This window comes from Uranotaenia lowii, chromosome 1, assembly GCF_029784155.1.
Source record: "Uranotaenia lowii strain MFRU-FL chromosome 1, ASM2978415v1, whole genome shotgun sequence".
Taxonomy (NCBI): Eukaryota; Metazoa; Arthropoda; class Insecta; order Diptera; family Culicidae; genus Uranotaenia; species Uranotaenia lowii.
In genome coordinates, this window is record NC_073691.1 from 13,138,970 (window position 1) to 13,155,888 (window position 16,919).

The 16,919-nt window shown below is 33.4% G+C and overlaps 1 protein-coding gene across 2 annotated transcripts in view; it reads left to right on the plus strand.

Annotated features, from left to right (window-relative positions):
• Positions 1-16,919, plus strand: part of LOC129742353 (serine/threonine-protein kinase 32B) — a 314,888-nt gene that overhangs the window by 233,892 nt on the left and 64,077 nt on the right. For both annotated transcript variants that reach the window (XM_055734247.1, XM_055734255.1), the window contains exon 8: positions 814-851. In XM_055734247.1, coding sequence (XP_055590222.1) covers positions 814-851 — 38 coding nt within the window. The remainder of the gene's footprint in view (positions 1-813; positions 852-16,919) is intronic.

The window sequence follows — 16,919 nt, forward strand, 5'->3', positions numbered from 1 at the left end:
GGTAAGATCCACATTAAAATGAAAAATTTAACATTCCTCTCTCGACTGACGGCAAGTGACACTACCCACCGGGAAGGCTCTCTAATTGAGTGGTATTTTTCCCTCGGTTCAAGTTTTTTGTTCCATTTGACTCTTAGAAAAAAAACACTTTCGATAGAGTCTTGGGTCCTTTTTCAGGACGACTACGAAGGAGAAAAATTAAACACAAAATTGAAACGTACAATCCTTTTACGCCGTAACTGGTTTTGTGGTTGACTTTCTGGATCGAAAAAAAAACACAGAAGAAGCTCCACGTCCACACGTTTTCTGTAGGCAAATGTACATAATAACGATGAATAATGCATACATCTTTCAGCTCGGCAGACGCAAAGTCAGGCTTTTGCTGCTCTTGGTTCGGTTTTCTCTGAAGGCCAAAAGAAAGGTTGCACACAATTCAGATACCCATAATCACTCGGCTCAAACCAAGAGCCTCCAGGAGACCAGACCCCTTTTGGTTGGTGGAAAAGGGGCGAGTCTTCATTCTCGTTGATGTTGGTTCTGTGTGTTGATTGTCCAAGAGTCCATAAATTCTCGTAACATTACTTATTCATACAAATTTGTTTATACCATATGGATTTCACCATGAAGTCGAACCCGGTGAGCAAACTAGAAGGCAGGCACGCACGTTCAACTCGTAAATACAGCCAGTCAGTCAGGGTTCTTGAAGAACGAACGGAATTGTGACGCCTTACATGGATCATTCACTTCTACTAAATTAATTTATTTTTCGCATTTTCTGAAGCTCATCATTTCTTTTTTATCTTTTTTTTTCAGAGATATCAAACCGGATAATATTCTACTGGATGAAGAAGGTAGGTTCAATCATTTGCTGTCGGAAGGCTTAACAATCTTTCTAGGGATGTACCATTTGTACGAGAATCTGTTACCAACATAAAAAATTCTATCCACATACCCTAAAATTATCAAAATAGAGCAAAAATATACATCTCCATTTCCATGGTAAAGGATTTTTTTAAAACCCAATCTCAGAAAAAGGCTCATTCTGATGAATTTCAACCAGCAGCACCAACAAATTCAACCCCAAGCTTTAGGCGACTCTCATAATAATGCCAACACCCGTATAGTTTGCATCATATTGACCGGGTTTTGTGCGACAGTAAATGAATGCAGAAAAAATACGAAAACAAGAAATGTGCCATCCGAGTATAAACTGGATCATAAAATTGGGGTTACTGTCCAGTTTCCACACCCAGAAGTGGAAGAATCGATTCAGGGCTCAGGGAAATTGGACAACCCTTTTCGGTTCCCTCGATATGGAGAGAAGGCTTCTGAGTCCAGTACCCCTACTAGCATGTTAAATTGGTTGGATCCGATGCTAAAGGGAAAATTCGATTGTGTGTCCTACCTGTAAATTTAATCTAGACGATTGAAAGAGTGTATACTGGGAAAACATGCAAACATATTGTTCAGATTAGGTTGATTCATTGGAATTCGTTATGGTTTATTAAGTAGATCTCGTTTCTGTGGATTTATGGCATTTATTAAGCAAAAACAACATAAATATCATATGTTTTAGAATATGTTTCATCTTAATTTTTGGGAAGGAGTAAGCCATGACTTTTGGGCGACGGACGCGTTTTTCTTTCTCTCTGCCAAAAATTTAATTCAAGTATCGTTTAATTTGGAAATTTGAAGCTTAAATGTGAAATATCTTTGTATAAGTGCTCGACAGAAGTTTCCAAAGTGTTTTTGATTCTCTAGCTTTATTGAAACCTCATTGGGGAGCCTAAGTTTGTGTTACGATCATGATAAGTTTCCTTTCGATTCAAGTGCGCACCCCGAAATTAAGAAAAGCATGGAAACCCCATCCATAAAGTTGGTTGGCGGAGTGAAATCTAAAAAATTAAGCTGAAACTGTTATTGGAGGTGTGATTGGGAATTTTTGTGATCAACAATAAAGCACGGCGGCCGTATCATTTGTGGAAGATGTGATTGTTCTTAGGGCGAGGCCGAAGGTTCGACAGCTTTTGGGAGGGAGGGTTTTTGTGTTTGATGAATTAATTGTAGGGAAATATTATACCGCAAGCCTTGATCAATTTCTTTCGGAAAAGACCCAAGCATGAGTGTCAGAATCATTGCTTCCCCGGCTTGAAAATGTGTTATTCAGAGAGTGAATCCTACCAATCCAGTGGCATTAATTGCGTTGAGTGTTGCTTCCTGGAAAAATGAAGTGCAGCACCAAAAAAAGACATGTTGGCGGAGCATGAGGCGCCGTCAAACGCAAAAGCCGCTAGCCAATAAAGGGCTACTAGAAGGAGGCAATCATCATCATTGCAAAGGAATTTCCAATTTACTTTTTCCAAATTCGCTCTTCACTTTTTTCTCTCAATGTCAGCAAGGTTTTATGATTTCTTACACAACACAATTCTATAGCAAAAATTTAGGAAAACTCATCAGAATGCAAACATCAGAATGAAACGAACTCAAAATACAAAACTAATATTTCTCATGATTCAAAACACCAGCATTGGGTGTAATAATTATTTCCAAATTTACCAATATGCCTTCTTGTTCCGACCCTATTACTATAGAGTAGAATACAAAAAGTCACTTATATAGTTTTAGTCAATAATGGAAATTACCAGTATTATGGCTTAACAACATTACATAAAATAATTGAAATTGGATGCTATGATTTATTTAGGACGTGTCTGATTATTTGGCCTTACCTGACTGTAATAATCACCTTTCGAGGTCTCAATAGACCTTGAAAGGTTTATTTTCAACAATTTTTTTTTGTTCTTCTTTACTTTCAAGAGCGAGTAAAGGCGCTATATCCTTGTTCGATGACCAGAAATGATGGAACACGGAAATCTAAAACAGTAGAGTTAAATTTAAATGATTGAAAATGTTAATGTTCCATGCAAACTTTTGTCTTGTTTTATGATTTCTGTGTTTAAAATTACTCATTTCCAGCCGCTGAATGATGGGGGTCACTTCATTGGTTCAATAATCTACAAGGAGCACTTTTTAGCGTGCTTCCAACGAAATGCCCCTCGGAGCGTATGGTACTGGTGGTCCACGCTTCTTCTTTCCCTTTGTTCCTGACGTCTCTGCGTTCTCTGCTCCACAGTAGGCCCGACCATTTTATGTTTTTAATTTTTTTAATGTTTCTATGTTAACATTATTAAAAGCATGAAAAAAGACAAGAAGAATAATAATATGTTTTTATTATTCTTCGGGACTCAGACTTAAGTTCTGGCTGTGGAAGTACGATTAGTGATTAGTGATTAGTGATGTTTCATCTTAATTTTTGGAATTTTTTATGAAAATCTTTTTTTTTCGATATTTTACATCCTGGTTCAATAAAGTGCACCAGTCCAGTACTAAAGCAGAAACAGTAGGTTCAAAATTGGAAAATTTAGTCATCCACATCTTTCAAAATATATAGAAAACGGCAAAAGGAAAGTTCAAAATTGTCATTCGAATTTAATTTGCAGATGAGATCTATAAAAAGATTTGCTGAAAAATCAAAAATCCATTTGTGATAAAAACATGGATTTATGAAAACCAACGCTTAAAGGTTTGCCCTAGCAACTAACCCTTTTTAAAAATTTTAAATACTCGAAACTTGAAAATTTAAACTTAAGATTCAAGAGAGAGAGAGAGCTCACGAGGGCTGAGAAAAATTGCACTTTTTGGCTTATATTTCAAATTTTGATCTGGAAATTTTTCCCTAGCCTCTATTTAGGTACACTTGTTTGTTACATAGTTCCTACTACAACCATCTGTTATTTTTCAACAACTTCTACTGCTTTTAGACAGTAGTTTTTGATAAGAATAGAGTAAAAACAGGAAAGGTCTAGTAGGCTACGCTTGTTTGTGACGGGTGTGTTTGTTTTGACTGCGAAATTCTGAGAAAAGAAAATTTAGTAAATTCTTGAAACTGCATTCGGATGAAACGCCAAACTTAGTCAGAGTGACCACAGAACTTGGCCACTGTTTTCTGGAAAAGGTTGAAAATAGTAGCTGCTGAACAATTGGAGCAAAAACTTCTTTCTTGATGATGGCTTACATGTTCGAAAAGACGTCGGAATACGGGACAAAGCTAAGTATTTCTTTTCTTGTAATTGTAATTGCCGACTACATAAAATCTTATTGCTTTAAATGGTTAAATTTAGTAGGGGAGAGTGGGGTATCGTGGGCCATGGGGAAACGTGGGCCACTTTTAATATCTCAGATGTGTGTTGAGATAAAAATCTCAAACCAACTGTCATCGTCTTCGCTTTGCGTGAGCATGTATTCCTATATGTTGTTGAATGAAATACGCATCATATGCTTCTTTTATTTATCAAGCTAAAAAAAGTTGGAAAAATTTACTTACATAATTAAAAAAACACCCGCTAATTTTATCGATGGGGAACCCAAAGTGCATAACAAAAATATGCTCATACGCTTATGATCTTAGTTCTGTCATGATCTTTCACGTGGAAAAGGAATTTTTGATGAAACATCAATAAGTCACACAACCGCAACCAATTTGCAAATCATAGCTTGTGGGGAATCGTGGGCCACACATCTTAAATCACCTATATTTTTATGTTTTTATACACATTCAGATCTTAAAATACGTTTTACCTATCTGCAATGTTTTCTTATGCCAAATGAAGAGTTACGAAAAATATTTTGTCCATCCTATATAAGAAATTTTGCCAAAACGTTCGCGAGCCAGGTTTTAGAATCTATGTGATCATACACAGCTCTTTTTTTATTTCGTCATCTGAAATTGCTTTTAAATAACGAAATGAATTAGAAAATCATAGTTTTGGGTCAACTCATAAACTTTGCATGTTGTTTGGTCAATTTGGATTTGGTGGCCCACAATTCCCCACCATTTTTCAAAATCCAAAAAATATTGCTTTTTTTCTAACAGTCAGAATTTGGGGAAAATAACTTATTTAAAAATTTAAAAAAAATACCTTATGATACCTTGAAAATGTAGAAAACCATACCGATTTTTATTTTCATTTTATCTTTTATTTTAAAGAAGTTATGGAACAACGAAAAAAAGTGGCCCATGATTCCCCACTCTCCCATACTTGTTGAAGAAAATCAAGATTTCCCCACCAGAAATGGGGAAAATACAGTACACAATAAGGTTATTTAGAAATTGTCTTCGGAATCTAGTGCATAATACATTCATCTCATGGAGTTGTGTATAATAATGTACCTACAGCTCTATTGAAGCCTATTCTTTTGATTAAGTTTTGTTAGAAATCAGAAATTTCTATGTCATTGATAAACTTTGTTGTATAATAATTTAAAATTATAGTTTTCGAATGCAAAACAGAAGACTGGAACGATTATTAGCAAAGCACAATCAGAAATTTTGGTGCGATTAATTCATTTGGCTTTTGCTTAACATCTAAATCTATTTTTTTTCCTTGGAATAAAAATAAGGAATATTTTTAGATAATCTTATAATTTATAAATATTATTTATAATTTTCGTTTAGACATTGTTTAGAAAGGTTTATAAATTGAATTCATGTTTTTCATGAAATTTAGTTTGAATTCAGCTGATAATCACAAATATAAAGCAGAATTTTAGTTTATTTTGTTGATTTTGTTTAATGAAAAAAATCCTTTTTTAGGTTTTTTTAATCTTCCTCAGAGTTCTAATTATGGAATTAATATTCATTGAAAATATTGACTGTTAAATAAAAATGTAATTTTAATGTTAAAAATGCTGCAGAAAATCTCAAATTGTTCTGGTGTATTGTTTAAAATGATTAGTATTTCATTATTTTTCAGAATCAAACTTCTTCTTTGAACTCGAATTCTAATATCTCACAGTTTTATCGCTAATATAAACATTCAATAAGGTATTGGTTTAAAAGCTTTAATCCTTTTTCTCAGTGTAAAACTTCCTGTGCATGATCCTCAAATCACAATCTTGTTTATTGTTCTGCTTTTAACCTAAGAGAAGCAAGGCAACATAGGCTGTGCCCCTTTTTAGCAAAATGGCTCATAACAGTTTCCACCTCAGCTGCGTCCCACATTCAGATTTTGTTTTGCATTTTTTTTCTTCCAGCTGTATCCTTCCAAACAAAGCCACTTTCGTTTGCAAGTCAGAAAAGTTCAAAGTCTCACGAAGTCGTCAAGTTGCCAGTTGAAGCTTCACAACAATACTGGAAAGAAAAACCACTCAATGGCTTCATGCAGATGAACGTCTTTACCTCGACTCGGTCGAAATTTCCATAATCCGTTTGAGACACGAACGAGCCCACGGTGCTTTTTCCCTATTTTCCGTTTTTTTTCCTTTGGTTGTCGTTGTTGTTATTTCGAGGACCGAGGTTTTGTCCCCCCGAAATGTACCATTTCTTTTATTCCCAACCGCATCACGTGCCGTTCATCCGAAAAATTTGATCCCATTGACCTTTCTTCCTTTTTTCGACACCAAATTGGGAAAGTAAACACTACTCTGAGCTGATTGTCTCTGACTGACTCTGGTGGGGCCATCCCAATGTCAAGGGGCACCAAATGCCGAGATTCGTTTCTGTCTATTTATATTCAAAAGCTTCGATTTTGTCTGAGGCTGTTTGTTCTAACCATCTGGGTTCGGATCGGATCAGCTGAGGCAAATCACTTTTCTCGTCTTTGGTTATTTTTCTCGTAGTCAGCTCACTTTCAACTCACTCTCGAAAGATTTATCCAGCTTCTATAAGGCCTTCTCGTCAGGTCGTAGGATTTTGCAAAGCTGCTCATAAAATCCTCCTCACTCCCATCCATCGTTAGTAGCCATCAACAGAATTGTGAGAAATGCGAATCCGATTAACAGCCCCATTTCGAGCGGCTCGAAGTGGGGATGGATCTCGAATCACGAGAAGGACTCTGTCTATGGAGCCACGATTTTGGAATTGGATTTTCGATGGCTTTCTAGGGTTTCTCCGTTTCGCGACCGCTTTTTTTCTTCCTTTTTCAGGTTGGGTATTCTTATCCTTTGGACAGCAAACGGGAAAATCGAAAAACAACCAGAAACGGGACTGACTATAATCATTACAACAGCTGTCGGCGGATGGTGGTCGAGAGCCAAATCTGGTCGTTTGCATTTTCCGGAAAGATTTGTTGATTCGCCGAGGCCATCGAAAAGAAGACTATAAAATCTGAAGGTTCCGGATCCGGTTCGAAGGACCACCTCCAGCCTTAGGCCATGTTGAACAGAAAGGTTGATGGGTTCCTGGCTGCTGCTAATCCGATTAGACGGGCATCGAAAATGCTAGAATTTCTACGATGGGGCGAAATTTTGTCTGCCGGAGCCTCACACTCTTCAATATCAGTGAGCTAGTTTAAGAGGGAGGCCGAAAAATGTCGATGGCCGAACACCGGTGAAATACACCGGTTCTAAACGTTCGCAGGCCCTAATGGCGTTTCCCGTTCCACGGATGACTGATTGGGAAAGGATTGGAATTTGGAATTTAACGTCATAAATTTTTGAAGAATGAACATAATTCTTTTCAGATTCGCCTATTGAATGAAAAGATAGTTCCTAATAGGTAATTTGTTAGTTTTGTCTTGATGATTGCTCGTTCATACGAATTCCAGATTTACAAGATTTGATTTAATGGTGGCTCCAGAGAGACTCTCGAGATAAGTTTGATCTTTTGAAAAATTCACTACTAAAACGATAAATCAATACTCTATTCAGCTTGTAAATAAAAAAATAGAAACAGGATTTGATAAATTATTTTCAATATTATTTTTATTTTTTAATTAATTTCAATCTTTTAGAGGAAACATTAGGTTATTTGAGGCGTTTGTTGAATTTGCTAAGATTAATTATATTTAATATACAAAATAAAAAGTATTGATATTCAATTGAAATTAAATTGACAAAACAAGAAACTTTTTCAAAACTTTTACAAAATTGTTAAAAAAACAGACCGAAAAAAGTTAACATCAAATCGCGGCAGTAATCTATTTTTTTTCGGGATTTTAGGCGTCTACGTCTTATTCATTCCCGCAGCAATATTCAAAACATAAATTTGAAAATATATACAAATTCTTACTATCGTACGGTTAGACGAAATTCAGGTGGCATGGAAACGTTGTTTTGAAAAAAATTTAGCCTTGATAATTAATTGATAAAAAAAATAGTTCAAGATATGTTTTGTTGGCCTGTTTGTTGTTGTTTTCATCAATCATGGATCAAAACTCATAACGATTCTCCATATATTTTATGCGCTATTCTTTGACCATCATTTTTTTCTCACCAGTAGATAAAAAACTAAGTCATTTGCTTTTGGGTTATCCGAATATCAATTATAATAATTTCAAGGTATTTCCAAAGTATATTACTTTCGATTTATACAATCTTTTCGATTAATCAGGCGCTCAATAACGAATCCGATTCTGCAACAAATCATGCAACCAGTAGCACATTCAAACTACAGCTGTCGAACTGCTGCTCCCTGGACCATGATGCAGAGACGTTGTTCCCGAAAAACAACCCGCTTAACAATCCAAGGAAAAGAGCATTTCGGTACCCGATCCGCTAGTCGGCTACTGATTACAAGTAGGTACCAATTTAAATATTGATATTGGTTCAACAATCGATTCGATATAATCTTGAAGCAAGCGAACGAACGAGCGAGCGAACACAATTTTCCGAAGTCCAACTGCAAAAGGGTGGCTCCAGAGAGTGAGGTTAGACAAAAAGGGGTTGAAATTTCACCCCGGCACATAGCGCTAGATATTAGCCGAGAAAGTAAAAGCACAGTAAAAGCTTGCTGGCTGCCCACTCTCCTCTTTTCTTTTTTTTGTGCTGCAAGTAGTTAGCTAGCTGGCTGGTGGAAATTTTAATCCAATTTTCCAATCAATTTCATCGTTGCCGTTGCTGCTGCTGTCCACTGGATGCGAGCAGCAGAACACTGACTCTGAACCGGGTTGAGAACGGTATTGTGGAGCTGATTTTTAGATTTCTATACTTTTACAAGCAATTTTCCCCCTTTTTTTTCATACTCAATTGTTTCTTAGAACAGCGCGGCAAAGAGCAGAACAATCTGATTCAATTTGCTACTGTATTGTACAGTGCCTCGTAACCAATTGTTAAGGTTCGAAGCTTTCCAAATTGATAAGCGAAATAAGGGTCATAAGGTAGCATTTGAGAATTTTTTGGGATAGGTTATGAGCATCTCGACTCTAGATGGGGTGAAAAACATCAAAACTCCAAAGTCAGCACTAGCTAGCTATTAATAGCGTTTTGATTCCTTTCAATGAATTTTGTTTTTTTTTTTTTGAAAAATTAAGTGCCCAGCTCTTAACAGGCTATTGGTACTCCTTTAAATTCTTGAATTTTGTTACTTCGGACGTCATGATCAAATTCTTGTTTGGTGTTTTAAAACTTATACAAACATGTCGAGTCTTTCAATTGAAAAACTCAGAAGAAAATTATGAATAAATTGTGTGAGAATACTGTTTAAAGCAAATCTAATTGTTTGGTATACCCAACTCAAGTTTGTAAATATAAGATTGTTTTTTTTTAATAAAAAATGTATTAAATTTAACTTTACAAATTAAAATCAAAGGCTGTCTAGAACAAGGTTGGTATTCATAATCAAAGATTTCAGATTTCCTACTGGATAATTTCAAATTTGAACAGAACACAAATTTAAGTTTCACCTCTTAATACGAATTAGAATATGAAAATTGGATTTTTTTTAAAATAAAACTCATTCACTCCAGGCAATAATCGGTATCATTCTCAAGAAAAAAGTATATTTTAATTTTAAGAACAAAAGTTGACCCAATAAACCAAAAATATTATTTCAAGCTCATATTTCTGTTGTTAACAGGCTCCTGAACCTGCAAATGACGTTCAGTAAAGAAGAATAGTTTTAGAGATGTGAAAAATGTCTGAATGATGTTACAAAATACATTTCCATAAATTCAAATATCAGTGTACAAACTTTATTTTTTTCTTATTAAAAGTTAAAAAGTTTGTTATTGGCAATTGGAGCCTCTTTTTCTCAAAAGAAATAATAGGGGAAAATGAGGATAATTGATTCCTTAGCGTTATCTCGGAACAGGAATGTCTTACAAAGATCAATTTTTCTAAAAAAAAATGTGCCAAATGGAACAAAACAATAATGCTATGAGCTCAGAAAAAATTAAACAAAATAATTTGTTGTTGAAGTTTGTTTGAAAATTTTTACAAAATGTAACATGAAGATAGTTTTTTATTACTTTAAAATATTTCTCGCATGAAAAAATGCTAGGAATAAATCAATCGTTAGAACATAGTATGAACTAACTTATAACCATAACCAAGGTGGCCTGCGAACCGGGATAAACCGGGAAATGAAAAAAGACCGGGAAAACCGGGAGAAGGCTGGAATTTTGAATAAAAATCGGAAAAAATTGGGATCGTTTTTCCAATGCATAAACTTACCAAATACTTGATTTCATCATGATTTTTTTATTTCTCAGAAGCGGGGTAATGATTGGATTTATCAATTGTATATCAAGTGTATAGTAATTAAACATTGTGGAAACTTTTTTCGAGTACATATACCTATTTCTAAGTTCACGGTTATTGTGCAGTAAAACTGAACTATTTAACTAACTAAACTTTGTTTATTATTGAGATTCAGGAAAAAGTTGACCTACATATCTGGATGAAAAATAAGTTAAAAGAATTATTTTTTAAACAATATTGCGACTTCAAAGATGTGATGTGAATTTTTTTTATTTGGTTGGATTTTAACTTCTTCAAGTCATTCATCCCTTAACTTCATATGGTTAGCAGCTATCTAATAACTGAAATTATTCTACATTGGTCCAGGATGAATGATTTTCAAAACTTCAACAGGTGCTGTTTTTTATAGAAAATTCATGTTATGTTGAATCGAAACTGGAGAAATGAGCAGAAATTTATCGAAAGTATTTATAACGTACGTGGAATAATTTTGAACAGTCTAGTCTAAAAATGGAATGAATTTGTGAAAAAAAATAAGAATGAATTGTTAATTAATTTACTCATTTTCGGTGGTTCTGAGTAGAGCATTGAGAAGGCCTCATTGCTTCTTTAAAAATGTGAAATTCTTATAAAATCAAAAATTCTGGGTTTGTGTTATATGTATGTACGTACCATACACACTGAAATTTATCGAAAAAATAGTTTAAAAATCAAATTACTGCAAGTAGAGCAACCTCGAAGGACGTTACTTGTATGGAAACAAAAATAGTTTTTCAATATTTACTCAAAATTTACTCTTGAGAATCCAGAATTCATAAGGCCAGGCGGAAAAAATGCAGGAAACAAAAATTTAAATTAGGTGGCAACAACACTAAAAATAACTTTTTTTTTTATAATTAGCAGAACTTTACGTCATTTTTTATAACTACACATCTGGAAAAGGAAAGATAAAATGAATTCACGTGTTTAAAAACAAAAATTCAACACTTCTTTTTTAAAACCCGATATTTAAAAGATATATCACTATGTCATTATTAAATTCTCTCAATTTTTTAACATAACTGTTTGGCGAACTTTTTTTCTTAGAACTTCCTTGTCCTATTCGTTATCACTTACATTTTTAAACTCTTCTTCACCACAGTGATAACTAAGGGTGTGAAATATATATATATATATATATATATATATATATATATATATATATATATATATATATATATATATATATATATATATATATATATATATATATATATATATATATATATATATATATATATATATATATATATATATATATATATATATATATATATATATATATATATATATATATATATATATATATATATATATATATATATATATATATATATATATATATATATATATATATATATTTAAAGTAATTACCGTTTTCTTTGCGTTGGACGTTGAATCGCTAATTGACTATCTGTCATTTTTTTCACAATTAAAACATGTCCTCAAAGTCTAGATTTTTTTTCCTACAAACGGTAAAAACCTTGTTTTTTTTAAATTGAAGTTCTGTATTGAATTATTGCATTGAGATGTTGGGAAAGGTTGTCAAAATCACAGAAAATGTTCAATTTCACATATTTTTGAGAAACTATTTTCAAAACTTCATTCTTGATTCTAGATTTTTCATCCAGATTTTCATAATTTTTAACCTTATTTAGATATCTTTGGGATAGGATTTCAAAAGCTAAAATTATGACTTTAGTAATGTGGAATGCGAATTATAAGTGAAATCACTCAATTTATCGATGTTTGTTATAAATTTTCCATCAAATTTCTGAAAAAAAAGCGTCACAGATAATCGTCAAAGACTTTTTGCGTCGAATCACAGAATTTAAGATATCTTTTTTTTTATCTAGAACTAATAATTTTTGTTGGTAACTTTGATTCATGGTAAACTTTTTATTTCACAAGGTTTTATATCAAATTGTTTCTGTCAGCATTTGAATGCTAACAGAACAAGCTTTTTGCCGAATGGGATAGAATAATTTAAAAGACCTGCTAAGTATATTTTTATCATAGATCTTTATTTTTGCTTGAAACGAAAATAATTACTTCACTAACCGAGTTCAAAATTCCTTTGCTCCTCCGACTCACTTTAATGGATTTTACTTTTCAAAGTGGTAGGAGTTAAATAATTAGGAAAAATGTATCCTGAATGAAAAAAGTTCAAATATTACGTTTAGCCAAAAACAATATTGCATTTATGCCTTGAACAGGACATAATAAATGCTTAAAATGCCAGAAAAAAAAGAAAACAATCTGGATGATTGTGGGTCAAATGGAGATTTGATATTTGATCAAATCATATAAATTTTCCTAACAAACCATTGTAGAAAAACAGTTAAGGCTTAAAATTTTGAAAAAAGTTTCGCGGGCCGCACAAAAGGACCTTGCGGGTCATATGTGGCCCGCGGGTTGCTCATCACTGCTTTAGATGATAATCTAAATAAAATTCCAGAATGCTTATTAAGAATAGTATTCAAAGCAGTCAGTAGTTTGAGGTAAGCATCAGCAACTAGAATAAAAATTCTAATTCTGAAACCAGTTATAATATCAATTTCTGATTTATGGATCATCAATTCAATATTTAATTCATCGTTCATGTTATTTAAAATAAAATAAAAACAGAGCTCATAAGTTTTATTAAATATGAGGACAGGAAAAATAAACTCATTTTCAATTGGACCTTAAACCTGAAACTTTGAAAGTATCACAAGCAGTTGTCAAAAATTAAAACTGAAAGAACCTTAGAAGCATATAAAAACTGGAAATTGAACTATTTTTCGAAAACAAGGTCGATTCAGTAGCCTCTGAAATCCTTAGTTTTAAAACTGTTAGAAGTTTGTAAAAAAAAAACAACCGAAACAAGTTCCAATAGTCAAGTTCGTTTGCCCCTTTAATTTTACAATTTTTGAAAAAAATTGTCAACATTTTTTTCATCATGTTTAAAGTTTTTCGTAGAAAAAAAGTTGTTTGTAACCATGAAACTGAGCTTAAATTGGTTTCTTGTGGGATAAATTAACCCTTCGTTTCATAAAGTAACAAATTAATGCATTTCATAATGTAACAAAGCAACAATTAATGTATGGAAAATGTTAAACATCGTATTTTATTTTAATTTTTTTCCTTGATGTGCACATCATTTGCCACTGTTTAAAATGATTTTTAACGAAAAATAAAAAAATCATGAAATGAAGGGTTAAGGAAAAAGCGCAATCACTGAAAAGTTGAGATGAACTTTTAGAATGCTCTTAATCTGACACTGATAAACTGTGGAATAAGAACTGACATGACCAAACTAGTCAATTGACATTTTTTCTTGGGATTTTATTGATTTTTTGCAAGCCTTAGGGCCCCCTAGATAACGGATCAAGTTTCCTTCAATAAAAGATGAAGTCTCCCTTAACTTATAAAATACCACTATTTTTTTCGTCTGACGAAAAAGCTTCTAATTCATCAACGGGATCGAGTATTGTCATAGTTTTTAGAGCATATAAACTTGAAACTAAACGCTGTCAGAAAATGGAAAAAACCAGCGAGTGCTAAATGTTTCCAAAAAGAGATTATATAAGTATAAAATAATCGATTCAACACAAACAAATAAAAATTTCCATGAAAAATCTCATTCAGCTTAAGAATCTTCAGAATGGTGCAAACAAGCGAAATAAGTTTGGCTATTTTTTTTTGTAAACCCCGATTCAAACAAGATTTAAAATGCTAAAAAAAAATTATGAGTATTTAAGCACACAATAAAACCATTTTTGTTTTAAATCAGTTGAAGGGATAAGTTTTCAAAAATTTTGGATTGAATAGAAAAAAAATAGGCTCTTATCACTTTGAGTACCGCGAAGAAATCTTAACCAGGGAACACAAAAATTCGGCATTCTAAATCTCAGAATTGACTTGACCAAATTCTACAAAGTTAGTTTCATCAAGTTACCCAAAGTTTTGTGTTTAATTTTGCAGAACAAAGTTTGATCATTAAAGACATAACATTTGAGTTATGCTTGTAAATGTAGCACATTCGAGGTAAGCGAGAAAACGAGAATTTTCGTATTTGATCCGCAACGTGTTAGTAAAATAAAAAGATAACTTTGACAAAAATTATCGGCTGAACGCTATAAGTACAAATATAAGGTTAAATTTCCACATGTCATAATACTTTAAAACTAGTCAGTAGATTGAAGAAAATTTGACTTTTCGAATTTTTAAACAAACTTCTAGTATATTTTTTTAAAAAGAAAATTAATCAATTTAATCAGTTTGCTATCATAAGTTTCCATTTAAAACTAAATTTGATTTCAGGCAATTGAATATATGCAGAAGAAGAGATTTCACAATTTTAAGTTTTGTGATTCAGTTTACATATAATTTTGTTAAAGGAATTCAGAGCTTTCAGATACATTTCTAGAGTTTCGTTTTTTGAAAGAAATAAAAAGCGGCTTTCTTAATGCTCAGAACAAAAAAGTTTTGCAAAATTTTAAACAAATACTTTGAAGGTATTTTCCTAAGTGTTAACAAATATGCGTTTTAAAATTTTATCTTTTTCTTAATTAAGTTAATTTCGTGTCATACAATCATGTTTAAATTTTTTGAAGTTTGAAAATTTTTTCACGAAAAAAACTACGTTACTTTTAAAACCAAATCTTTCTTGCAAAAAAAATGCCTCACTCGATTCGGCTAAATTTACAATTGTTCATAAGCTTCAAAAAAACATACCGGATAAAAAAATACAAAAGCTCTTTGAAGCTCTCTGTTTGGGTTTTAGACAAATGGCTTCATGTGCGACCAAATTTTCATGAAATGAGGGCCAAAAAACGTTAGAAAAAGATAATTTCTCGAAAGTTCCATTCTATGTATCTGAAATGTGGAAAAAAACATGCTACATGATTAAGATAAGTACGTTCACGTTCACGTTTGCATTAATAGTTATGAGAGCTGATGCATGACTCTTAAAATTCAACGATATTTTTCTCGTTTATAAAATATTATCTTTGATTTGATACCTATAAGAAGTTTATTTGATCCGAGTAAGCAAATGGTTTGGATCCAAGATCCTGAAACATCCTATCGAGATGTTTGAATCGATAGTGGATGGAATTGATGGCGCTCAAATCTGCCACACTCTTCAAACCGGAAATCTCATAACGACGGCCGTGTTATAATGTTCGAGCAAAAAAAAATATAATCCAACTGAACAAATTCCTCTATCGGCTTCAGGTTTCGTAATTAGAACCAAACGAAATTCTTCCGTAAGCTACGTCATTCCGCCCCAAGGTTGGTTTCAATAATGATAAAACAAACTCCTTGAGCAGCCCAGAAGCACTTTGATTGACTTTTGAAAAAGGGAAAAAGTAACGTTTCAAGAATTCTCATTAAGAAAAAAAAAATGATAAAAAGTTCATAGTACAAATGAAGAAAATCGAAGGACTGGCAAATTGGAAATTTCAATCTTGCATCAAATATCAAAGATACGACCTTCCGGAAAGTTGGATCCCGAGAGAAGAAAAAAAGAAGGTGACAGTTACATTAATGAGCTTTTTCGCAGTCGTGTGGCCCAAGGGAACCATATTCGCATAATTCCTACGACTTTATCACGAATCCAGCGCACGTTTTGCCACAAAACATCCCTCGAAGAAGCACTCAGATACTGAACAAGGGGACAGACATAGCCAGAAAACTAGAGGAAAATTAATTTCTGTCAGAAAAGGTGTCACATCACAGTTTTCTCCCACAGGCTGGGGACACTTTTTTCCTGCTACCTGATCCTGTCTCTCAGATAGTTTTTCTCGGCCATTCATAAGTTCGCGCGCGTTCCTACTTATAATTATCTTTTTTTTTTCTTTCAGAAAGAGAGAAATATAAAACAAACACTGAATGTTTCGATTTTTGAGAAGTCACTCGAGCGGTCGCCAGCCAGAAGTGGAAAACGTTTTCGAGAGAAAACCGTCCCCGACAGTTATTTGTGGCTTGTTAGCTCATTAAATGGGTGGAATTATTGCTGCCACAACGCCAGTTCAGCACAAGTGGTGGGTGTTTGTCTCTGTCAGTCAATGTTTAATGAGTGCGTTCGCAGTTTGTAGCCGCCACTGACCGATCCCTTACTGGCGTACGACTTAAGCGCCACTCCGTTAGGAGATCGTACGCCACGGTTTAGTATGCCCTGTGAGACTCCGCTGAGGGCGAGTCCGTAAATTGTCCTTAAAAGTGATTAAGGATCGGATCAGATAGGGCTCTCCAAATAGCTAACCCAAAATGCGACGAAACTAACACATTATGACGAAATTGCTACCAATCAACATAAAATCCTTAGAACAACTCAGTTATAGATCGCCCATACCTGGCAATCTCATCACTGAGCTAACGACCTCCCATTCCCCGATTGTAAAGGACAGCTTATTTGC